The sequence below is a fragment of the Strix aluco genome, unplaced genomic scaffold (assembly GCF_031877795.1).
Source record: "Strix aluco isolate bStrAlu1 unplaced genomic scaffold, bStrAlu1.hap1 HAP1_SCAFFOLD_108, whole genome shotgun sequence".
Lineage (NCBI taxonomy): Eukaryota > Metazoa > Chordata > Aves > Strigiformes > Strigidae > Strix > Strix aluco.
In genome coordinates, this window is record NW_027436603.1 from 42,625 (window position 1) to 69,212 (window position 26,588).

The 26,588-nt window shown below is 42.6% G+C and overlaps 1 protein-coding gene across 1 annotated transcript in view; it reads left to right on the plus strand.

The window, feature by feature from the left end:
- LOC141919050 (E3 ubiquitin-protein ligase UHRF2-like) overlaps window positions 1–26,588 on the plus strand; it is a 76,505-nt gene that overhangs the window by 11,460 nt on the left and 38,457 nt on the right. Inside the window, exons 3-4 of the mRNA XM_074814048.1 lie at window positions 4,532–4,750; window positions 22,111–22,220. Of these exons, the coding sequence (XP_074670149.1) occupies window positions 4,532–4,750; window positions 22,111–22,220 (329 nt within the window). The remainder of the gene's footprint in view (window positions 1–4,531; window positions 4,751–22,110; window positions 22,221–26,588) is intronic.

The window sequence follows — 26,588 nt, forward strand, 5'->3', positions numbered from 1 at the left end:
AAGAGTAGACATATGACTTTGTCAGAGCCCTCACATTTAAGCTGCTATCAGCAGCAGAAATTTCTTTATGCAACAATGAAGTAAGCTACAATGTATATTTTTTCGAAGACCTTTGAATTATCTTGTTCACTACAGATAGGCATGTTGGAAAGTGACCAAGTCCTACTTCCCTTAATAAGATTAGAGTTTTGCTATTATGGTCTAACGAACTATGCTATTCGTTATAGGACTTTAATGCTATAAAGCATGTGTGTGCTTGTTAAAATTCCCATAAATAAATAAATGCTGGGGAATTAATTTAAGATTTATCATTCGTATTAATGTTTCTTAAAAAGAAACAGTGTTTTTAACAGCAGTTGTCTCCGGGTAGTAGGTGCTTTCTTTTCATCTTTTAAACCTGTGCTGTGACCTGATTAAAACATCTAGTTTTAAAAGCTAGCACTATTTTTATGGTGGAAGCCTCTTTTTACTGTGCAACATAAGAAAAGAACTTAACTAGAATCGATGGGGGAAGGGGATACCAACAGGAGAGCTGAAGGTAAGCCAAGGGTTGGCATGGCATTGCCTGAGGGCGACAATGCTAGTGAGAACATTTCTGCTGCTCCTTGGAGCATGGAGGGCTCCGGAGCATATCTGAAATGCTTGTACACCAACACACACAGTATGAGAAAAAACCAGGATGAACTGGAAGCGTTGGTCAGCTCCCAGAGCTACGATATCATTGGTATGAGTGAGACTTGGTGGAATGAGTCCTGCGACTGGAGTGCTGGGATTGAGGGCTACGGGCTGTTCAGGAAGGATAGGCAGGGCAGGTGAGGTGGAGGAGTTGCACTGTGTGTAAGGGAGAGGCTTGTTTTTTACAGCCCTTACAGTTAGTGGTGATGTGGTTGAGAGCCTTTGGGTGAGGATTAGGGGGATGGAAAATAAAGATGTTGTAGTGGGTATCTACTGCCGATTGCCCAGCCAGGATGTTAGCACTGATGAGTTATTCTATAGGCAATTAGGAGAAATTTCTGGATAGGTAGCCCTTGTCCTTATGGGAGATTCCAGCTTCCCAGGCATCAACTGGGAATACCATGCTGCTGTGTCAAGCAAGTCTGGGAAATTCTTGAAGTTTGTGGAAAATAATGTCTTGTCACAAGTACTCAGAGAGCCAACTAGTGTCCTGGTTTAACCAGGATAGGGTTAAGTTTCCCCAGCAGTGGGGGGGGGAGCTCTAGCCGGGTTATTCAGATACCATGCGGACGTCACATCCTGGTTCCGTCACATCCTTGCGCGGGAGGGCGGGGCGCATGGTTTTATACATCTGCTCCTCTCACTCCTGTATTGGTAGATATACTTTGCTCTGTTCATTGTTATCACTGTTATTCTTATTGTTGCTGTTTGTTGTGTTGCTGTTGCACTGTTGTATTAAACCTGTCCTTATCTCAGTCTCGGGGCTTTGTATTTCACTCCCTTTGTGGGGGAGGGGCAGCGGCCGCGTGGTCTCAGACCCCGGCAGGGGCTAAACCACCACAACTTTGGTGCCCAACGTGGGGCTGGAGAAGACTGAAATAAGGACAAAAGGAGAAGGTGTGTTAGAGCAATCTGTTAGGTGTAATTTTTTCTGTTTTCATTTGCATTTGTTTGATAAGAAATGTTTGCAATGCTGGGCAATTTGCTTGCATGCTGGGGTTGGATTAATCCTTATATCCCCTGTGTGTTCCCAGTGCTGGTGTTTGTTCTCGGTGGAAAATGTATCAAGGGTCTTGTTCTGCTCTACTGGTTACTGTCTGCTTATAATGGGCTCGTTTCGCTGCTTGTGGGGGTGAACCGGTACCTGTTTGCCGCCTGGTCTTTTGTTAGGGGTCTCACCCCCTCTGTGGGTGAGCCAGGGGAAGAGATCCTCTCGGTTTTTGAGAGTTTCAGCTATCCCTGGAGCACCCAGGCCAGTGTGTTCACAGCACAGTGCTTTCTGAGTGTCTGCCAGATCTTGTTTTGGGCCATGCGGTACTTCTCCAACAATAGCACCACCCGGAAACCTGCCCCGAGGGCAGATAGTTATAAATGGCAAGGTGTGTGGGAGAAGATGGGCAAGTACCTGAGTCAGTGGTCACCCCCAACGTTCTGGGATTTCACTCCCGAACAAGTGCAGAGTCCTGATAAACTGGTGGAGTGTTTGGAAAAGGTGTGCTGCCAATCTGACAAACCCCGGGAGATGCAACTCGCTGCGATGTGCTGGGGGCTTGCCCATGCTTACCGCATCGCCCTTAACACTGATCACTGCCCTCAAGGGGGAGAGAGAGCTGCAGGATCTGAAGGTGAACCTGCTGGTACAGCAGCTGGGCCAGGGGGACAGGCAGTGCCAGTACCGGTCGCCTCCACCAGCACAGCAGCTGAGCCGGAGGGACAAGCAGTACCAATATCAGTCGCCCCGATACAGAAAACCAAATATACCAAAAAATCCCCTCGCAGTGTACAGGGTGATAATGAACCAGGCCCATCACGAGAGCAGGAGGAAGAGCCGGAGGTAATCATCCGATCTCTATCCCTCAGTGAGTTGCGAGATATGCGGAAGGATTTCGGCCGCAGTCCAGGCGAGCAAATTTGCACCTGGCTGCTCCGGTGCTGGGATAGTGGAGCTGCTGGTTTAGAATTGGAGGGGAGAGAGGCCAAGCAGGTGGGACCTTTGGCCAAGCAGGCTGGTATTGACAAGGCAATAGGGAAACAGGCTCAAACTCTCAGCCTTTGGAGGCGACTCCTGCTCGCTGTGAGGGAGAGGTACCCCTACAAGGATGATGCTCTATGTCGGTTAGGCAAGTGGACCGACATGGAGAAAGGCATCCAAAACCTCAGGGAAATGGCTGTGTTTGACATGGTCTATGGTGATCTGAATGATGAGCGGTCACCCATGGATCCAGATCAGGTCCCTTGTACACAGCTGATGTGGCGGAAGTTCCTGCAAAGTGCACCAGAGGCACATTCCAAAGCATTAGCAGCAGCATCCTGGTGGCGAGACACCCAGACTCAGACAGTAGATGAAGTGATTATCGATCTCCAGCCATATGAGGGAAGTCTCCCTTCCTCCCAACATGCTTTGGTTTCAGCCGTAGAGGAACTGTCTCAGAGGCTCCAGAAAGTGGAAGAGGACATGTCCTACATTCCACCTGCACGGGCCGATGTCTCGGCCGTTAGAAGCAGGCGTTTCCCCACCCAAGAGAAGGGCAGTGCAAGACACACACCATGGGGCACCCTGTGGTTCTTCCTCCGCGACCATGGGGAAAACATGAGAAGGTGGCATGGACAGCCCACTTCCGCCCTAGCTGTACGAGTACAGCAACTGAAAGGGAAGACCACCATGGTTTTGTACATCGTGCTTCAAACTGCTGTATTTGGTAGCTATTTTGCTCTGTTCATTGCTATCACTATTACTGTTATTGTTATTGTTGTTGTTTGTTGTGTTGCTATTGCATTGTTGTATTGAACCTTTCCTTATTTCAGTCTTGGGGCTTTGTGTTTTCACTCCCTTTGTGGGGGAGGGGCAGCGGCCGCGTGGTCTCAGACCCCGGCAGGGGCTAAACCATCACATTTTTCTAAATGAATGTCTCTCAACTTGTCAAGGGAATAGAACTCACTAGAAATTATTCATAATATAGCTGGGATGGGGGGGATAATCAGGTTTCTAGTTTAAAAAAAAAAAAAAACAACAATCAACTTCCAGAGAACCCAAAATCTCATAAATGCCTTATAGTGAACTGTCTTTTTTCTTTCTGCCTGTTCTTTATTTCTTATAATATTGCAACCCTTACTGTATCTCATTAAGAGAAATCCTGAAATAATACTTCCCTGATTTAACATAATAAGGTTTTAATTTTATAACTGAGGAGAGAAAACACTTTAAAACTGTTAGCTGCCATGTCTATTAGAAAGTCTTAGAAATAGTCCTGATTTTGGTTATGGGTTTCTACAGCCAGCCATTTTTTTAAACATTGTTTGGTAAATGGAATGTGGACTCGTGCAATCTTCATCACGAGATTTTTTTTTATACATGCTGTGTTTGTAGGGTTGATTTTTTTTTTTAAATGAGCTAACATTGTCTTAGTTATGTTGTTACTGAAATTGGTGGAAATGTAACAAATTATGAAAGCCAAGTTAAACTAGAATTGAGCAGTTCTGAAGATTCAAGTTTTAATCTTTGTTGCTTTTTCACTGTTGGTTTAATTGGGTTCTTTGACTTTACTGAGAACAGATTTGATCTGTGCCTATGTGAAAACTTGAACTTGAACTTATGAAAAGAAATCATCAAATGCTCATGGATTATTTTTTTCCTTTGGATTGCTGGATGTTTTTTCCGCTATGAGATGAGTCAAGTCACTAGTCTGCATTTAGGCCAATACAAAATTTAGAAAAAACAAATTTTTAAACAGAGTTAAGCACTAACACTCCCAAAAGTTATTTTGAAAATTGTGCTTCTGAAAAATGTTGTCTTTAACTTACTTCTTACTACTTTGGGAGTACTAATTGTCTCTTCTGTTTGGTTTTGTCTTTCAAGGTATCCAGAGAATGGCATAGTAGAAATGGACACCAAAAATCTTCGACCACGAGCAAGAACCATTCTGAAGTGGAGTGAACTAAAAGTGGGTGATGTGGTGATGGTTAACTACAATGTTGAGGCTCCAGAAGAAAGAGGATTCTGGTTTGATGCAGAAATTACCTCTCTGAGAGAAATTTCAAGGACTAACAAAGAGGTTCATGCTAAAATTCTGCTGGGGTAAGATTTCTTTGGCTAATAAGGAAAGTCTATTTACATTCTTAAAGAACTCATCATTAGATTAATTACTCAACATTAGATTAATATTAACATGCTGTATTTCTGCAGCTGAACCAGGTCTGAGGTTTGTGTGTGAAGGAAATTCCTTTAGAACCTTTGAGATGTGCCGTAATTCCTCTATCTGAGTCTGTCATTTCTCAATAGACCACGATGAACATGCCGAGACAATACTCGCTTGATCAGACTGTGCTCTTTTATTGTTGAGTCATGGAAGCACTGTCTGGACTTGTTAACCAATCATCACATCCCACATCTGCTTCCCCCTCTATGCTGGTTCCATCCTTGGTGTGCATGGGACCAAGAAATACCGTATAAGGCAATACTAGCTTCCCATTTCCACCCTTGCTTATGCAACTCAGTGGAGGAAAGGGTGGTCAGCTTGTCATGGTGACATAAGGCCAAGACTGATGTCAATGCCTCCCACCTCCCCAAGGGTGTGAGGTGCAGAGGGGAGTTTGGTCATGGAGTGATGAAGGGTTAGAGTCAAGGCAGTCAATAAGGTGGTGTGTCGAGAAACCATCAGAATAATGCAAGCCAGAAGCCAAGCATGAATATGTAATATGATGACTAGAACAAGTAAGAAACCGCTCAAAATAAGTAGAAAAGCTAAGGGAATGAAGTGGAACATCTCCATAGCTGTGGCAGACCATCCTAGAAGGGATTCTCACTGACTATATTTGACTATTTTTTGAACATGTTCCAGGATTTGTTTGATCTCTGTGATATCATGGTGGACAGCTATTAAAGTTTGTTGTGCCTGCTCCTTTGCCTGTTTCAATAGTCGATGTAAGTCTTCATGTGGCAAAACCCGTTCAATCAGAGATAAATTCATACCGATAGGGGTAGGGGTGATGTGGTGGTAGAGAGTATAATTAGTTGACAGTACTTGATAAGTGATAATTGGGGCAGTATAGTTAAAATCACATCCAGATAGGGTTGTAAAATAACAGGCACACAGGTTAGCTAACATAAAGTACGGTTATATGTAGAGTCAATATATACAGAAGGACATGAAGATCATAAAGATGCACAGATGTTCCAGACAGTATCGTCTCAGTTCATTGGAGTCTATTGAGAAATGACAGACAGACAGACATAGGGGAATTAAGGCACATATCAAAAGTTTCTAAAAGAATTTCCTTCACACATGAACTCTAGACATGGCTCAGGGACGCAAGCTTCAATGTCTACTGATTACCATCCTTTTGTTCCTTGCCAGGCCTGTTGTTGATGATACATGGGATAGATCACGGATCTGGCAGTATTGAAATAGTGGATTCCATGAGTCAGATTTTTCCAATTTTCCCGAAAATTTAGTGAACCAGGAGTCATGGGGAATTGGGATTTCTTCTTCAGAGTAGCAGGATGTCACAGGAGGCAATCTACAAGAAAAGAACAAAATGCATCCTGTCTAGGCTACAAGCCAAGTGGCAGGTAGTTATTTGAGTTGCTCTTTTCAGAATTCCTTCATACAAAATTAGTTCTAGTACCCCTGTAATTAGAGCTGTGGTGATGGTGTTGGTAGGGGGAATACATGCTCACACTGTAATCCCTATGAGAGCTTGTGAAGGTGGAAAAAAGGAGGGGTTTCTGTAATAGGTGAGTCTTAGGGATCATCGGTAGCTGCAGAATAGGGAAAGGAGAGAGGGCTGAGAACAAAATGGTTGGGACCTCAAGGTCAGACTCTGTCGATGACAGCAGAAAAACCAAAAACCCAGCACTGAATGGTAATGAATTGTGCACATCCTTCAGGAAGGGAACATTGTAAGGGACATCGTGAAGAATAAGATGTAAAACCTTAAGTGTAAGGGGGCAATCCCCAAGGAGTTTGTAAATATCAGAAAGGGCAAGGGAAGTGGCAAGTAAAGAACAGAGTAGAACAGAGTAGAACAGAACAGAACAGAACAGAACAGAATAGAATAGAATAGAATAGAATAGAATAGAATAGAATAGAATAGAATAGAATAGAATAGAATAGTTCAGTTGGAAGGGACCTACAATGCTTCAATGTGCGCACGCAGCCCAGAAAGGCAATCATATCCTGGGCTGCAGCAAGCGAAGTGTGGTCAGCAGGTCAAGGGAGGTGATTCTCCCCCTCTACTCCGCTCTCGTGAGACCCCACCTGCAGTGCTGTGTCCAGCTCTGGGGCCCCCGACATAAGAAGGACATGGACCTGCTTGAGCAGGTCCAGAGGAGGGCCACGAAGATGATCAGGGGGCTGGAGCACCTCCCCTCTATGAGAACAGGCTGAGAGAGTTGGGGTTGTTCAGCCTAGAGAAAAGAAGGCTCCGGGGAGACCTTATAGTGACCTTCCAGTACTTCAAGGGGGCTACAGGAAAGATGGGGAGGGACTCTTTATCAGGGGGTGTAGGGATAGGACGAGGGGTAATGGTTTTAAATTGAAAGAGGGTTGATTTAGATTAGATATAAGGGAGAAATTCTTTGGTGGTGAGACACTGGAACAGGTTGCCCAGAGAAGTTATGGATGCCCTCCTACTTGGAAGTGTTCAAGGCCAGGTTGGACGGGGCTTTGAGCAACCTGATCTAGTGGAAGGTGTCCCTGCCCATGGCAGGGGGGTTGGAACTTACATGACCTTTAAGGTCCCTTCTACCTCAAACCATTCTATGATTCTATGATCATCTAGTGCAATTACCCGACCACTTCAGCGCTGACCAAAAGTTAAAGCGTATTGCTAAGGTCATTGTCCAAATGCCTCTTAAACACTGACAGGCTTGGGGCATCGACCACCTCTCTAGAAAGACTGTACTAGTCTAAACCTCCCCCTGGGCCAGCTTTGAACCATTCCCACACGTCCTACCGCTGGATCCCAGGGAGAAGAGATTGGCACCTCCCTCTCCACTTCCCCTCCTCAGGAAGCTGTAGAGACCAATGAGGTCACCCCTCAGCCTCCTCTTCTCCAAACTAGACAAGCCCAGAGTCCTTAGCTGCTCCTCCCAGGACACGCCTTCCAGCCCTTTCACCAGCTTTGTTGCCCTCCTCTGGACGCATTCAAGGTCCTTAACATCCTTCTTAAATTGTGGGGCCCAGAACTGCACACAGTACTCAAGGTGATGTCACCAAAACAGGATAAAAGAACTTATCGACACCAATGTGATGTAGATAAGCAGACACTCTTTTATTAGCGGCCGGGTGCGCAGGGGAGTCGTCTCACCAACAACGCACACCTGAGTCGTGTAACATGCTGATTATATTGGATACAGTAATATATATTAATTAAGTGCTCATACATAAACATGTTAATTCCCGTAACTCATTTTCATATCCACGCCTCTTTCCGGTCATGCGCACTTGAGTCCTGAAATGAGTCTGGGGACTGCTTTTACAACCACCAGAGACTGTGACCCCTCAGAAAAGACCCCCCAATGCCCTTGACTCGAGGACTTTGGCTCACATTGCAACTTTAACATGCTTCAAGGCTCTCTTACAATGTAGCCCCTAGTCTATAAGATAATAAATTACTTTTACCAAGCAGTCTAACAATAGTACTTTGACAACATAATTATCTAAGTAATGATTATTACTGGTCTATGCAGCCTTGGTTTGGGGCTTTACAAAGGAGCTCATAGCAGCATAACTGATTACATGGTTACACAATATTTCCATGGTTACTTAAAACAATATACAATTATTCTCTAAGTTTTATAAAACTAATATTCTTATAAAATTCTATTTGGTTATTTAGTTATGATCATTTTTATCATAAACCCCCAAATCAACTTAAATCAATAACAAATCAATGACAATCAGTAACAGTGAGGCTGCACCATAGCTAAATACAGTGGGATAATCCCCTCTTTTGACTGGCCGGTTATACTGTGTTTGATGCACCCCAGGATGCAGTTTGCCCTCTTGGCTGCCAGGGCCCAATGCTGGCTCATGTTGAGCCTGCTGCCAACCAGCACCCCCAGATCCCTTTCTGCAGGGCTGCTCTCCAGCCACTCCTCTCCCAGTCTATACTTGTGCCCGGGGTTACTCTGTCCCAGGTGCAGAATTGGGCATTTGTTCTTGTTAAATGTCATCCCATTAATCATTGCCCAATGCTCCAATCTATCCAGATCCGTCTGCAAGGCCTCTTGTCCCTCGAGAGAGTCAACAACATCTCCCAGTTTGGTATCGTCAGCAAACTTGCTAATGGTGCATTCAGCTCCTGCATCCAGAACAGAACTGGCCCTAAAAAAAGCATACTCCCATTCCCAATATGAGGCTTACATGCCTTGCCACCCCTTGCTACCAAAATGAGGATTGCCTTTTCAGGAATGTCCCGGGCCAAATAGTCTTTCCATGTTTCAAGGTGCTTTGGGCCAGGTCCCTTTTGCACAGGCTTAGGGGTATTTTTAACTACCTGGACACAAGGGGGTTTGGTGGTAACTATAGCTGCATTTTAAGGGAGATGGGAAAATAACAACAGGCATAGCAGAAACTACCTCTTATAATACCTGGGTTCTGCACTTGTAAAGCAATCGCCTATTGACAGTAAATGGATTCTGAGTGGATCAGGACCCTTTTTGACTTGTGAGTGCCACTGGGCCTCAGTTGGACAGCCCCACAGGGGCTACATCTAAAGTGCAATTGATAACCAACCTATCTATGTGGAGTAGGAAAACAGAAAGCCTTGACACTGTATAAGCACTCCTTAGCAGTAGCTAAAACACTTGTGTGTTATCAACACTGGTTTAGTCATAGATCCAAAGCACAGCACCATGACAGCTGCTATGAAGAAAATTAACTCCATCCCAACCCGATCCAGTACACCCGTTTAATTTTAGGAACTTTGTGGGAGGCATTGGCCTGCCAGCCTTGCACAGCCTGTGAGAAAGTGCTAGGCTTTGATGAAAAACAGGCCTTGGAAGAAAGATAAGAGGCTGCTGAGCTATGCCAAGGTGGCAGGGAAAAACAACGGACAGCTGCAACACTGAACTGTGGAAAAGTACCGAACTGTGAGAAGTTGCTACCGCGAGAACAGCACGTGAACGAGAGGGTGATTGGTCTGCACAGCGCGTGTGAGAGTGGTCTTATGCTGATAGGAGAAAAGGTTGAGAGCTGTCTAATTGCTGATTTGTTAACTATGAAGTAAGAGCTTTACCGACAGCATCCGAGAGCATAAGTATGTACCATTGTAACAATAAACTCTCTCTTTCTTTCTGGATTTCATCGGGAGTCCGTGCCTCAGTTGCCACAGAACTTGGGTATAGTTCTTCAGGAATTCAGTAGTTTTTTGCAGAATCCACATGACAACTTTAAATAGGCTGTGACATTGCTTATTTTCCCCATCTTAAAGAATGCAGTCTTTACAGTCCCCTTGAAGATTTCACTGCTAGCCTTCTCTTCTCTTGCTAGCTTGCTTTGTCCCTTTGACACAGAGTCCTTTTCTTACCATATCATATACACAAAGGAACTGAAGGCAGTTGGATTCAGTCTGTTATCTCAAACTCTGTAGGAGGATGGAGACACAGGGATGCATGTATTACCAAGAGTGAAACTAATGTTACAGTGTAACTTGAAGTGAGCATTTCTTTTTAGCTAAGAAAAAGCTTGTTTTAGTGGTGGCTCCTCCTAAATTTCACCACAACAAACAGTATCATAATTCTAAAAATATTTTCCTTAAAATGATTTTAACCATTCAGATTTTATAATGCTTTTTATTGTAAGAATGGAGGAATGTTCAATTTTTATGAACATTTCTAATGTAGGACATAACTGATTGGGAGAGAATGGCAGAATATTTTTATGATGAGATGAAATTTAATATTTTGCTTACGTTCCAGAAATAGTTGCATTTTTTAAATGTGAAAGATGTTGAGTTGGTAGCTTCTGCCAGCAAATGCAAATCTGTTTTGAGTATTGCTTTTAAATTTAGGTTAACAGGAGTGATTTAGATGAAATATTTCAGTGTATTATGGCTTCCTGTGATTCAAAATGCAGAGAAGGCATATGAATTCATTTTGGAGACAATTGTCATTTAAGAAAAACCACCCTCAAATCTGAAACAAGGCGTTGAATTGGAAGTTTGAATTATTAACCACAAACTTAGCAAGGGAGAAGTATTTTTTAAAAGAAAAAACAATCCAGAGAGCTCAAGATCGTAGGATAATTCAGGTTGTAAGGAGCCTCAAGAGGTCTCTAGTACAACTTCCTTCTCAAAGCAGGGTCAGCTACGATGTCAGACCAGGTTGCTCAGGACTTTATTCAGTCTGGTCTTGAAAACCTCCAAGAATGGAGACTGCACAACCTCTCTGGATGCCTACTCCACTGCTTGACTGTCCTTATGGTTTTTCCATGATATTTATTGTAATGCATTTAATATGTGTATGACATTTGGTGAACTGCAGAAATGGACTGCATACCTTCTGCAAAACAAAACTGTCCAGAGGTTGACTTATATGAACCTCAGGTATGAACCTCTGGTTATTGATAATGTTTTTAAAAACTGCTCTTTGGGGTGGTTTTTTAACGTGGCAAAGGTTCTTTGGTCACCGCCCCCCCCCCCCCTTAAATGGGTTAACCAAAATATGCTTTATATTGGCAAAAACAGTTAGATATTTCAGGTGGTGTCTACATTATCTAATAAAAACTCTCTTTATTTCAGTTAGAAATTTTATGGATCAATTTTAAACTTTTTTTTAAACCTAAGTAACCTGATAGTTATGTTTAAATTTTGAAGATGGTAAGTAGGTATGTCTCCCCATAGTATTCTTATTTCACTACCCTCTGGAAGAAATTTGAAAAAGCCACAATGGAGAAATACTGTATTCCAGGATAGTGAATTTATTTGTCCAAATGAAGTCCATTTTCTAAATAGAATCTTAAATCTTATTTATTTCAATGAGCATTCTGCCTAAGTGTTCAGGCTTCACTGATGAGTTAATAGCCTATATATGTGGCCAGTCAACTATGACAGTATGCAGAAAGCAAAATTTTCTGAGCCCTGATGTTTCTTATGATTCATCCAGGTATAATTCTGAGTCACCTGAGTTACCCCAGTCATTCATCTCAATTAATGGTAAAAGTACAAGATAAGCGTCCTGGAATTGATAAACTTGTGTAAAGAATATGCTTCAATGGGAATTACTTGATTTCGGGTATTTGGGTTTGTAAAATCAATCCTTTACTGTTAGTTATTAATTCTTTTCAGTAAAAACTGTAATTTATTATGAAAGACCTATTTTTAGGTGATTAATTATTTGTTAACTACTTAAGAAAAAAACTTGGCAGGCAGTACAGGGAGGCAGAACACTTGCAGTTGTTCCATTCACTGACTCTTTCTCTCTTCAATATTATGTTTAAGAGGGCTTGAATATTTGATTCAAAATAATACAACTTTTTATTGATCTTTATTGCTTTTGACAAAGGTGTCATTGAGTTGCTGGCACAATGACAGGAAATAGCAAGGGCATGTATGTTTACACTGTATATGGTGATGGTGTAGAGTTAATAAAACTTGTGATGAGGAAAATATATATTTTTACTGTATTTTTGACATGCATATCTGTTATGTGGTATTTCTTTACTCATTTCTCAGTCAAACCCTAGTGGGAAAGTCTTGAAAAATTTGTCATCATTACTTCAGTTTTTAGGAAACCAAGATAAATTAGAGAACATCAACGAAGAGGAGAGCGAAACTGAACAAAGACCCAACAAAAAATAATTTCAACAGCAGATCTAACCATATATTAATAATTCTCATTTGTTCTGTATCTGCACTGCAATTAAAGGTTGTCATTGTAGTGTTTCTAGAGCCTATCCAAACCGGACTTAATGCAGCCTAAATAGAAATATCAGCAAATCTGTGATGCTATAAGCATAGATCAAGTCTGCCCAAGACTATAGGACTCTTATGACTGATCACATTCACTCATTATTTCAGTTCATTCGTTATTTTCAGTTCAGAATGGTCAATCCTGTTTCTCTGATACCCTAGAGAACTTGCCAACTCAGTTTACAGTATCTCTGAAATTCATCTATTCTTCCCTTCTATGGGAAGTATTTCTTTCACAGCAACAGCAATTATTAGTAATTAGGGTATTATTATTTTTCTCTTTGAACTTTCAAGGAAGCATATATGTGCCTGTTGGTGGAGGGTCACTGTGAGACAAACCTCTCATATTTTATCCACACTTTGGTAGCTGTCTGACAATGAGAGTCACAATACCAAAAAAGTTCAAATGCTGCTTTGTCTTTTTTGCTTGCTAGACTTCAAGGCTGATGAACTCTCTTTTTCTTCACTCAGTTAATATATTAAGGCATTTGAAGGTTTGAATTTAGCAAGGGCCTCTCTCAATACCATGAGCTGTTTTATTTAAATCTTTGGATTAATTCAAGGCTAACAGTAAAATCAGTTAATTACAGATTCATTGCACATCTTTCTCCAAGCAAATATATTATGAATTTGAGAAATTCATTAGAGTAGCAATAATGGAAGGTAGTAGTAAGGATCTGTTTTGCTGATCAAGGATGCCAATTAAACTCAGACACCAGAGTGAAAAGAGTAGGCTTATTTTACTGTTAATAATTAAAGGATATAACCAAGTAATACAGAAAATAAGCAATAAGGAAAATACAGAATAGTACACTTAATTATTACTACATACAGTTAATTATAGAAAATAAGAACAAGCAAGGTAACGCACCTAATCATTACTACACGATGGGGAGAATAGTGATGTGGTGGTTTAGGCCCTGCCGGGACTCGAGACCACGATGCCGCTGCCCCTCCCCCACCCTCGGACTGGACGGGGCAGGGAGTGAAATACAAACCCCGGGGTTGAGATAAGGAGAGGTTTAATACAACGGTGTAACAGCAACAAACCGAACAACAACAATAACAATAACAGTAATAACAATGAACAGAGCAAGAGATATACCGTACAGATACAGCAGTGAGGGCACTGAACTGAAACACAAGCCGTTTACTGCTCTTCCCGCACTTGGGCGCCTCGATCTGACGTCAGCATGGTATCGAATAACCCGGCTAGAGCTCCCTCCCCACTGCTGGGGAAACTTAGCCCTATCCTAGCTGAACCAGGACATAATCCACCCCTTTATTCTATACCATCTGCGTCATGCCCAGCTGCCATTTAGCAATTAACAATAACAAAAAAACCCTCCGATTAAAAAAAGCACAGTATAATTCACGGCGTGTTTTCACCCACAATCAAGTCCCCTTGTGGTACGCATCGGACCTCTCCATCCTTCTGCATCACCCACCAGGTGCACCCAGGTCCTTGAGCAAAAGCAATCCCGTGGATGGGTTTGCCTTTGCCCGGCGCAGGACTAACCCAGACCATTTTTCCCGGCAGGTCCCTCATGCGCACCACAGGGACTTTATCCCCGTCTACAACACGTGGGAGTTTTGACTGAGCCGGGCCAGCTCGATTGGCAGATCCTCTTGTGTTGACTAACCAAGTGGCCTTTGTCAGATGTGTGTCCCAGTGTTTGAAGGTTCCACCCTCCATTGCTCTCAATGTAGTTTTTAACAGTCCATTGTAGCGCTCGATCTTCCCGGAGGCTGGTGCGTGGTAGGGGATGTGGTAGACCCACTCGATGCCGTGTTCTTCTGCCCAGGCATCTATGAGGTTGTTTCGGAAGTGAGTCCCATTGTCCGACTCAATCCTCTCTGGGGTGCCGTGTCGCCACAGGACTCGCTCTTCAAGGCCCAGGATGGTGTTCCGGGCGGTGGCGTGGGACACTGGATAAGTTTCGAGCCATCCAGTGGTTGCTTCCACCATTGTGAGCACGTGGCGCTTGCCTCGGCGGGTCTGTGGCAGTGTGATGTAGTCGATCTGCCAGGCCTCTCCATATTTATATTTCATCCATCGATCTCCATTCCGCTGGGGCTTCACCCGTTTGGCTTGTTTGATCGCAGCACACGTCTCACATCCGTGGATGATCTCTGCGATGGTGTCAATGGTGAGGTCCACCCCTCGATCTCGAGCCCACCTGTATGTTGCATCTCTGCCTTGGTGGCCCGAGGTCTCATGGGCCCACCGGGCTATGAACAGTTCACCTTTACGCTGCCAGTCCAAGTCCACCTGAGCCACCTCGATCTTAGCAGCCTGGTCCGCCTGCTGGTTGTGTTGATGTTCATCAGTGGCTCGACTCTTGGGTATATGGGCGTCCACATGGCGCACCTTCACAACGAGGTTCTCCACCCGGGCTGCAATGTCCTGCCATACTTCAGCAGCCCAGATGGGTCTGCCCTTGCGTTGCCAGTTGTTCTGCTTCCATTGCTGCAACCACATCCACGGGGCACTTGCCACCACCCACGAGTCACTGTAGAGATAGAGCCTCAGCCATTTTTCTCGCTCAGCAATCTCCAAAGTCAATTGGGTGGCTTTCACCTCTGCGTACTGGCTCGATTCACCTTGTCCCTCAACAGCTTCAGTGGTTCGTCGTGTGGGATACCACACCGCAGCCTTCCATCGTCGATGTTTTCCCACAATGCGACAAGACCCATCAGTGAACAGGGCATATTGCTTCTCCTCATCTGGCAGCTCGTTATATGGTGGGGCCTCCTCAGCACGTTTCACCTCTTGTTCTGGTGACATCCCAGAATCTTTGCTCTCTGACCAGTTTGTGATCACCTCCAATATTCCTGGGCGGTCGGGGTTCCCTATTCGAGCCCGTTGCGTTATCAACGCAACCCATTTACTCCACGTGGCATCTGTTGCATGATGTGTGGAGGGAGCCTTTCCTTTGAACATCCATCCCAGCACCGGCAGTCGAGGTGCCAGGAGGAGCTGTGTCTCAGTGCCGACCACTTCTGAGGCAGCCCGAACTCCTTCGTACGCTGCCAGTATCTCCTTCTCAGTCAGGGTATAGTTAGCTTCAGAGCCTTTGTATCCCCAGCTCCAAAAGCCTAGAGGTCGGCCTCGGGATTCCCCATCTGCTCTCTGCCAGAGGCTCCAGGTAGGGCCATTCTCCCCGGCTGCGGTGTAGAGCACGTTCTTAATCTCCTGCCCTGCCCGGACTGGCCCGAGGGCTACTGCCTGGGCGATGTCCCGCTTAATTTGTTCAAAGGCTTGTTGTTGCTCTGGGCCCCATTCAAAATCGTTCTTCTTGCGGGTTACGTGGTAGAGAGGGCTCACAATCAGGCTGTAGTTTGGGATGTGCATCCTCCAGAACCCCACAGCGCCCAGGAAAGATTGAGTCTCTTTTTTGGTGGTTGGTGGGGCCATGGCTGCTATCTTGTTTATCACCTCCATTGGGATGTGGCGACGCCCATCTTGCCATTTTATTCCTAGGAACTGAATCTCCCTTCCAGGCCCCTTAACTTTCTGTCGCTTGATGGCAAAACCAGCCTTCAGGAGGATTTCAATTATCTTCTTTCCTTTCTCAAAGACTTCCTCAGCTGTGTCCCCCCATACAATGATATCATCAATGAACTGCAGGTGTTCCGGAGCCCCACCTTTCTCCAGTGCAGTATGGACCAGTCTATGGCAAATGGTGGAGCTGTGTTTCCACCCCTGGGGCAATCGATTCCAGGTGTACTGGATACCCCTCCAAGTGAACGCAAACTGTGGCCTGCACTCTGGTGCTATTGGGATGGAGAAGAACGCGTTAGCGATGTCAATCGTGGCGTACCACTTGGCTGCCTTCGACTCCAGCTCATACTGGAGCTCTAGCATGTCCGGCACTGCAGCACTCATCGCTGGCGTAACTTCATTCAGGCCACGGTAGTCCACGGTTAGTCTCCATTCGCCATTAGGTTTTCTTACTGGCCATACAGGGCTGTTGAAAGGTGAATGAGTCTTGCTGATCACCTTCTGGCTTTCTAGTCGATGGATCAGCTGATGGATGGGGACCAGGGAATCTCGGTTAGTGCGGTACTGCGGCCGGTGCACCGTCTTGGTGGCAATTGGCACTCGCTGCTCTTCAACCTTAAGCAACCCCACCACTGAGGGGTCCTCTGAGAGGCCGGGTAAGGTGGACAATTGCTCAACCTCCTCCAGGGCAGCTATACCAAAGGCCCACCGGTACCCTCTTGGGTCTTTAAAGTACCCTCTCCCGAGGTAGTCTATACCTAGGATGCACGGGGCATCTGAGCCAGTCACAATGGGGTGCTTATGCCAGTCCTTCCCAGTCAAGCTTACTTCAGTTTCTAATAGGGTCAGCTGTTGGGATCCCCCTGTCACTCCAGAGATGCAGATGGATTCGTCCCCACTGTGGCTTGATGGCATCAGGGTGAACTGTGCGCCAGTATCTACCAAGGCCTTATATTCTTGTGGGTCTGATGTGCCAGGCCATCGGATCCACACCTTCCAGTAAATCTGATTATCCCTTTCCTCCACCTGGCTGGAGGCAGGGCCCCTCTAATCCTGCTCACCATCACTCACTTGTTCTAAGAGTGACTCCTGCAAGAATGACTCACTTGTCCCTTCAAGAGGGTCAAGCATACTGTTGGCCATTCTATTCTGTCTGGGGGATTTCCAACTGGACACTGGAGCTGCGTTTCTCTTGGAAGACTCCCCTTTCATGGTGGTCTTCCCTTTCAGTTGCTGTACTCGTGCAGCTACGGCGGAAGTGGGCTGTCCATGCCACCTCCTCATGTTTTCCCCATGGTTGCGGAGGAAGAACCACAGGGTGCCCCATGGTGTGTGTCTTGCACTGCCCTTCTCTTGGGTGGGGAAACGCCTGCTTCTAACGGCCGAGACATTGGCCCGTGGAGGTGGAATGTAGGACATGTCCTCTTCCACTTTCTGGAGCCTCTGAGACAGGTCCCTCACAGCTGAAACCCAGGCATGTTGGGAGGAAGGGAGATTTCCCTCATATTGCCGGAGCTGGCCAGCCACTTCATCCACTGTCTGAGTCTGGGTGTCTCGCCACCAGGACGCTACTGCTAATGCTTTGGAATGTGCCTCTGGTGCACTTTGCAGGAACTTCCGCCACGTCAACTGTGTGCAAGGGGCCTGATCTGGATCCATGGGTGACCGCTCATCATTCAGATCACCATAAACCATGTCAAACACAGCCATTTCCCTGAGGTTTTGAATGCCTTTCTCCATGTTGGTCCACTTGCCTAACCGACATAGAGCATCATCCTTGTAGGGGTACCTCTCCCTTACACTGAGCAGGTGTCGCCTCCAAAGGCTGAGGGTTTGAGCCTGTTTCCCTATTGCCTTGTCAATGCCAGCTTCCCTGGACAAAGATCCCAGCTGCTTGGCCTCTCTCCCCTCCAATTCCAAAACACCAGCTCCACTATCCCAGCATCGGAGCAGCCAGGTGAAAAATCTGCTCGCCTGGAAGGCAGCTGAAATCCTTCCGCATAGCTCGCAACTCACTCAGGGATAGAGATCGGATGATTACCTCCGGCTCTTTCTTCTCCTGTTCTCGTGCTGGGCCTGGCTCATCTCCATCCCCTACTATGTGAGCTGACTTTGGTATGTTTGGTTTTCTGTATCGGGGCGACTGATACTGGCACTGCCTGTCCCTCTGGCCCAGCTGCTGTGCTGGTGGAAGCGACTGGTACTGGCACTGTCTGTCCCCCTGGCCCAGCTGCTGTACCAGTAGGTTCACTTTCAGATCCTGCAGCTCTTTCTCCCCCTTGAGGGCAGTGATCAGTGTTAAGGGCGATGCGGTAAGCATGGGCAAGCCCCCAGCACATCGCAGCGAGCTGCATCTCCCGGGGTTTGTCAGATTGGCAGCACACCTTTTCCAAACACTCCACCAGTTTATCAGGACTCTGCACTTGTTCGGGAGTGAAATCCCAGAACGTTGGGGGTGACCACTGACTCAGGTACTTGCCCATCTTCTCCCACACACCTTGCCATTTATAACTATCTGCCCTCGGGGCAGGTTTCCGGGTGGTGCTATTGTTGGAGAAGTACCGCATGGCCCAAAACAAGATCTGGCAGACACTCAGAAAGCACTGTGCTGTGAACACACTGGCCTGGGTGCTCCAGGAATAGCTGAAACTCTCAAAAACCGAGAGGATCTCTTCCCCTGGCTCACCCACAGAGGGGGTGAGACCCCTAACAAAAGCCCAGGCAGCAAACAGGTACCGGTTCACCCCCACAAGCAGTGATGCAAGCACATTATAAGCAGTCTGCAGCCAGTACAGCAAAACAAGACCCTTGGCACATTTTCCACCGATAACAAACACCAGCACTGGGAACACACAGTGGATATAAGGATTAATCCAGCCCCACCACGCAAGCAAGTTGGCCAGCATTGCAAATGTTCCTTATCAAACAGTAGAAATAAAAACAGAAAAATTGCACCTAACACACCTTCTCTTTTTGTCCTAATCTCAACCCTCTCGTGCCCCACGTTGGGTGCCAAAAAGGCTGTGGTGGCTTAGGTCCTGCCGGGACTCGAGACCACGATGCCGCTGCCCCTCCCCCACCCTCGTACCGGACGGGGCAGGGAGTGAAATACAGACCCTGGGGTTGAGATAAGGAAAGTTTTAATACAACAGTGTAACAGCAACAAAACGAACAATAACAATAACAGTAATAACGATGAACAGAACAAGAGATATACCGTACAGATACAGCAGTGAGGGCACCGAACTGAAACACAAGCCGTCTACTGCTCTTCCTGCGCTTGGGCGCCCGGACATGATGTCAGCATGGTATCGAATAACCCGGCTAGAGCTCCCTCCCCACTGCTGGGGAAACTTAGCCCTATCCTAGCTGAACCAGGACAAGTGATTAAGAAAGATCCATCACCACTTGCATACGTTACCAACATCCAGATCCGCAGTCACTGGGAAGCTCCGGTTGCAGTGAGGATTTGGAGTACCTTTCCCTGCAAGTGGGAAATCCTACGCGATGCGTCCATCCGTAGGCGAGGCTTCCAAAGTCGCAGCAAGCGGGTCCAGCCTTATATACCAAAAAAATCAGCAAGTCAAAATGACTTGTACTTTTCTTTGAGCGGAAACATCTGGTTGCATCCTCCTGTTGGATTCCACCCAAAGCCTGGCCAGGGCTCGGAGGGGGAGAACCAAGGGAGTTTCTAACAAGACCAAACACTTGGGTTCTCAGCCTTGAACAAGGCTAAACAAGGGAAGTTGGATACATTCTCATGACATTTCATCCTCACTACTGATTATATTTTGTCTGAGCTACGTCTTTCACTAGTGAGCTTACATATTTCATTAACAATCAGATACTAATAATAAACGCTAATGGTAATACAGATTTTACTAATTAACAGATACTAATAATACATACATAATAAATAATACACAACATTTGGTTGTGAGGTTCATCTAGAGGTCAACTTTGTTTCAGGGCCTATTATTCAGGCCCTAGCACTACAGGATCTTGAAATATGTCATAGTTTTATGCTTCAATCATCTGTTAGTTCTACAGATTGTGTTGGGCTTTCTGCTCTTAATCAGTGCTTTTCCAAGCATTTTTGCATTTTGTAGATCACTGTCTTTTTATTGTGTTTTTACATTTAACCTGATGGATTTTGAGCCTTTCTATCTTCCTCATTTAGACACAACTTCTGCTTTTTGTAGGATGCTTTCTTGCTTCTTGTAATTTCCATTTCCCTTCTGTTTAGCCTTGTTTGGATTCCTTTTACTCACTCTTGACATTTTGATAGGTGGTGTACATTTGTTCTCAGTGTCCAGCATGTTGTCTAAGTAGTTTTCACACTGCCTGTACAGATTTTACTCTTAATTATTGTTTGAGAAAGCTTTTGTATTTCTATTTCATTTTCCTTTTTGAAATTGAACGTAACTTGGCTTGTCTTGCTCTTGCAAAGATACTGAATTTAGGTACATCATTACAGAGCAACGGAATAATGCAATGAACCAAGTCTTGCACAGTGGACCAAGTCACTCAGGACCAAGTCAAGAGTTCTTCAGCTTTTGTGGATTCCTGTCGAGCTGTTCCAAGGAACCATCATTGGCAGTGCCTAAAAATTTAATCTTGACATTGGGTCTGGTCTAGTACCTGATCTAGTACTGTCATGTTTCCTTTCTTCTTAGTATGTCTGATGGCCTTCAACATCTCATAGTTGCTACTATCATGTTGTTTGGGTGTACAATAATGCCGTCCTGATGCTATATTTTTTTCTGTTTAGACCTGGAATTTCAGTTTCTATGGATTCTCTTACTGATGTTTATATATAATCATGTGGTATAATTCCGTATCCAGGATAATATCTTTTTTTCACCTAACACCCTTGGTACTTGCTGCTTGAGCTCTGAAGACATGTTTTCGTTGAGATGCAGAATGTTACTTCTGGTTCATTTCTCAAAACAGCTCTCATAACATAGTGGCATGTGGTCTAACAATTTGCTGAAACATTCTTGACCAGCTCTGTTAAAGTTCACTTGTCAAAACCTGTCTATAGACTTCTTGCACACACATGTAGCTTATTTCCCTATAGGCAACAAAGCTTCTTAAAGGGAATCCTTGATTGATGTCATTTAGAGCCACTCACTGTTGTGATTATCCCCTATCCCAAGGTCCTAGTTGAGATACAGTAGCTAAATTCAGCATCTAAGTAATCATAAACAGCAAGGTTGGAAGGGACTGAATGAGTTCCTCTTAGACCATTCTTTATGATAAGCTGCCTGTTATTTCTGAAAGGCATTTGTCTAACCTGTTACTAAAGACATCCTTTTCTTGTCCCCTCTTTCTTCTTTCCCTTCTCTCCTCCAGCCAAAAAATCCATTTTACTAGCTACTAGGGAAAGTCTCATTTGTAGCTGCAATGCCTGATTTATGCTGAAATTGTCAATACAGTTTATTTCTCAACAAAATTTTACATTACTAGTTTAATACAGTATGCTTCAGAATTTAAATAGATGCTTACAGTTTATTGAATTTGTCTCTGTTTTGACTTTTCCATATAGATCTGCCTAAAGTTTAAGATATATTTATATTTCTATATTTTGCATTATACACACACACATGCACGCACTCGCACACAAATATGCATGTATACATATACTTTCAATTCAAAGTTTCCTGTTATTTAGAAGGAAAATAAGGCATAACTGTGTGTTGGTTTAAGATAAGATAAAATCGCTGTTGTGGTGTGTATTATATTAGAAGTATTCTTAGAAGAATCAAGCTGGACAATGAAACATTGTGTTGGGATGTTCTTCATCTGTGCCACTATCTAGACCGTACACTGTGTTTTGATTTTGCTACATGTTAGAGCACTGCGTTGAATTTTGTTTGTGAAGTCACTAAAAACTATTTTATCATTGATAAAACAGATGCCAGTTAACTATATTACTTTGCTTAGGGTTTGCCAATTATAGAGGCTAAGACTGAGAAACAGAGTTCAATGTACTTTATTATATTTTTATTTTTCAGAGGCCCAGAAGATGCAATAAATGACTGCAGAATCCTTTTTATAGAGGAAATGTACAAGATTGAAAAGCCAGGAGCTTATCCACTGACATTTGGAGATGGAGATTTCAAAAGTATGCTTTTTTATTGTACAATTAAGGCCGTTAGCTAAATATTTGAATGGCATTAAAAAAATTAAGGGATCAGAGCACAGAATTAATTTAATTAAGGTTTCCTTTGTGTGTAATGAAAGAATTGTTATTACACAGATTTTTGGTTTGAAAATTTTTTACTATAATGTAACTTTATTACATGGCATATTGAGAATAAATTTTTGATGTAATTTATCAACACATTAGTGCTATGAATATAATCTCCTAAGCAGGTAAATGGCTGATATTTTAGATGAACTGTATGGAGTGAGTTCATAGTCTGAGATAAGTTCCTAGGCAGGTATCCGAATCACAAAACTTACTTGTCATAACTGACATCTCATTTGAGTTCTTAACAGATGCAAAAGACTGAAAGAGTCAATACTGCTATCTTTAACCCTGGCATTATCTAAGAATGAAGAATCAATAGCTGTGTAGAGCAAGAAAGTGTTGAGCTTGCTAGAACTATGAAAAAAACAGATGTATTTGATTTTAGATTATTATTTGACCACTTATGTCCTTCTGAACACTAAATACACCATGCATCCTCCCTGCCCCCCCCCCCCCCCCAAAGGGCAGTTCTCTAAAAAGCAGTGTAACATTGTATCCTAAGTTTAAAAATATGTGAATGATAAAGAACAGGAGTTATAAGACAGTGTTTACAACGGGAACACTGAGAGGTTGATCTGTGGCATTATTGATAGATATTACTGAATTTTAAAAGAAGTAAATTTATCACAGTTTAGTTTTCATTTATTATCTAAGGCAAATATTTGTGTCATTGTATGTAGGTGTCATTAATACACAAGACTTTATTTGCAGTGTACTATTAAAGAAATGATGTCATTAAAAATCAGTGTTTTTTAAAAAAGCAAATTCCATTTGTAAATGTATTCATAAAAGTAGAAATGTAATTTTCAATATATGAAGGCATTTTAAGCAATTTTTTTTCATTGTTTATTATTTATTTTTCTCAGATTAGTCGATGAAAACTAACCATCCATTCCATTTATGTTCTTTTAGTCACTTTAAGGATGATTCTCAGCATTTAAAAATAATATTTTTGTGATAAACCGATGGTTTGAGAAATTGTTTAATTTAGAGATAGTGTAAAGCCAAGTTATATCTGCTTTGCATTTATGTACCTAATTTTTATATATATATATATATAGCGTGCATATTTCTAGTTTGTAAAACTGATTTTGGAGGGTATGTAAATTTGTCATGCTATATTTAATTACATACACCCCTATAGTGCAGTGGAATTAAGTTTAAAGTTCTGTTTTATGTAAATGATTACTTTATCACTAACTTTAGCTCATGGATTAGTCTTCAGGCCTTATTTATTTTACATTCTATATTTTCCTGCACTGCCTCCCTGTTTTATTGTATAATAATCAAGTTTTCAGTTACTAGTCATTTTCAGTTGCTAGTGTCACATCTTATTTGTAGCCTGTTCTCAAACCTCTCACATAATTGCTATCTTTGTATAAACCTGCACCTATATGGTTTTTATGCAATTCTTGACCCCCTTTTCATTTCTTTCAAGATTATTTTTTACAAACCATCATAATTAAGTATAACACAACAAAATTAACTTGCATTTTAACCTCAAAGATTCAATTGTTAATTTACTGCTGGATATGTAACTTTATTCCTTTGTCTTCATCTACTTTTTTTCCCCCAAAGTCCAACTTCCTCACCACAGTTTACTTCATTTTCTCCTGCTGTTATTCTGATCTTTTTTTTGTAAGGTGTCCTGGATTTGTTCTGTGAAGCACAATGCACTATAGTTTTCTTATTGCTTATGGCTCAACTGATTTCTTTATTGCTCCTCTGCATTTGCCTCCCTAGTCCTACTCTACATTTAAAAATTAGCCATCTAAATACATACCAGCTCATTTAGTTTATTTGTATGCTAAGAAAAACAGTAGACTGGTATTTAATAACAGTAGCTAGAATTCAAAGAGAATGAATTGGCCTGAAATGCTCCATGAGTTTGTTATGGAGCAGAGTCATAGAATGTGCTGAAATTAAGAGCTCTAGAACGCATTTTAGATGTTTTTATACAAAACAGAACTATTCATCAACATGTTACTTTAACTTCCATCAGAATCTAAACTTGTACTACAAACATTAGATAAGATTTTTCCTACAAAAGGAGGGAATATGAAAGAACCTATGCAACTAAATTTTACAGTGGTGGTAGGGGTGAACAGGCTCATCTCTATCCGAACAACAATGCAAATAAATCGATGCAATTTGAGTTATTAAACTGGTTTAAAATAGAAATGGGAAAAGGATGTTTTCTGGCCCAGTCCTTCCCCTTCCTCTCACTGAGTTTGCTTTGAGGTTCCTCTGTTAGAGGACATGAGGAAACTCTTGCAAATTGATTGTTATCCATAATAAAAATGGCTATATATTTTGTTTTTCTCATCTATCTTAAACTTTTTATTGTATCCTTTTACCTTTGTCCTAAAGTAATAGTAGTAACAGTAGCCAAATGTTATCTGGTAGGCCTCAAGATATATTATTACTTCTTCTTTTAAAAGTAAGAAAAGGCTATTCTTAATTTATAGCATTTCTGACAGTCTAGAGCTACTTGGGAGCATCAGAAAACAGTTCTGTTTATCGAAGTGAACGATATAATTAAATATTGCAGTAGTTCCAGAAAACCAGAAGATCAAGCTGTAAACTTCATAGGATAGTTGAAGAAAATGCAATATGGGGAAAAGAGAGAGAAGCTTATTTAAACTTTGACTCATACTACTTATTTGTCCATTATTATCAAAGGTGTCTTGGTTCTCAGTGGACGCCAAAGTGGAGTACATGGACCCCAGGGGGTGTGCAAGACAATCCATTGGGGTGCAGGAATTAAATAATTTTTGTCCTGTTAAAAAATAAAATAAGATTAAATTAAATTTAATTTAAAATACTGTTTATTTCAGCTTTATCTCATCCTTTTTTAATTTCTGGTTTTGTGTATGTTTTATAATGTACATAATATATTGGTAGAGTAGTACATGTATATAATTTATAAATAAATATACATATATTGAGGGTGCATGCTCAAAAGTGTTTTACTAATGGGGTGCACAAACAAAAAAATTTGGAGACCACTGCTCTAGCTTCCTGCTTCCAACCCAAACTCTCAAACAATCATTCCAGTTCCTCCTTGTCCTCTGATTCAAGGCCCATTTATTCACTGAAGTAAGAAAAATGTTCCTTCAGCCGTCTGGAAGTGCTCTGGTCATCGCATTACTTAGTTAAGTTGTTGTTATTATTATATTCTGTATCGCATGATCATAGATTAGTTTGTCAGATTCACTTCCGTAGTCTTTCTTGATGGTTTTCACACAGAAATACTCACTCCAAAATTGTTTTCCTTTAATGCTATAGTTCTTTGAGCTGTGGTCAAGTGCTCTTAAGTCTTCTCTTCCTTCTAAACTTATACTTGTTTCAGACACTTTCTGTAATAGTGAATCCTGGTACATGCATTCAATTTACCTACTCTCTCCTTTGTGTCTAATATAAGACTATTAAATGTTCTCCTTTTTCTATAAAGGTATTTCTTACCTTAGCTGAGGAACCAGTACCTATGCTGTTACTATATGAAGGATACGTTGGTCCAAATTCCCAAATGAACACAAACAGAAGGGTAGCATTGATTCCATTTCTGTAAAAAGAAACTGTATGAGAATTGGTGATCTGGGATCATCTGTTGTCCTTGATTAATAATTCTTATATCCATCTGGATATTAATATTTGAGAGGGATGGAGATTTTCTGAGTTGTAATTTGTTCTTCGTAGGTCTTAAGCTATCCATTTAGAATTTATTAATATCTACATTTAAGAAAACTCCTGCTGAAGAATGCGCCAAGATCTGATCTGTAGGAAGAGAGTGTTACAGGCGGAGTAGTGGTGGTGAGGAATCAGAGAAGCTGCTGATTGGTCACTTTCATTGTTGCTTGTACACGCAGCAGAAGAAATTCCATTAGTCCCGAGAGTCAAATGCCTCATTATAAAAGCACCATTTTCAAATAGGGACAGTGCTCCTATGTGTAAAGAATTGAGTCCTATTGGTGTAGTAATGCATAAAAGCAGTATTCCGGTCATTTTACAACACTAATGTAGGCTGATCCAAGTGCTTAAGTTTCAGTAAACCAACATAATTAAACGTCTTCTTTCATTTGGCTGTTTGAATTAAGAGGAAAAAATGATTTATTACTAAGAATAAAGATGAAACTTGTCTATTTTTTCAGATTTAAATAAAAATTATCTTGAATTGATGAAATTAGAATTTTTTTTCATCGCAACACTATAAAGGACTGTAATTTCACAGTTCTGTTC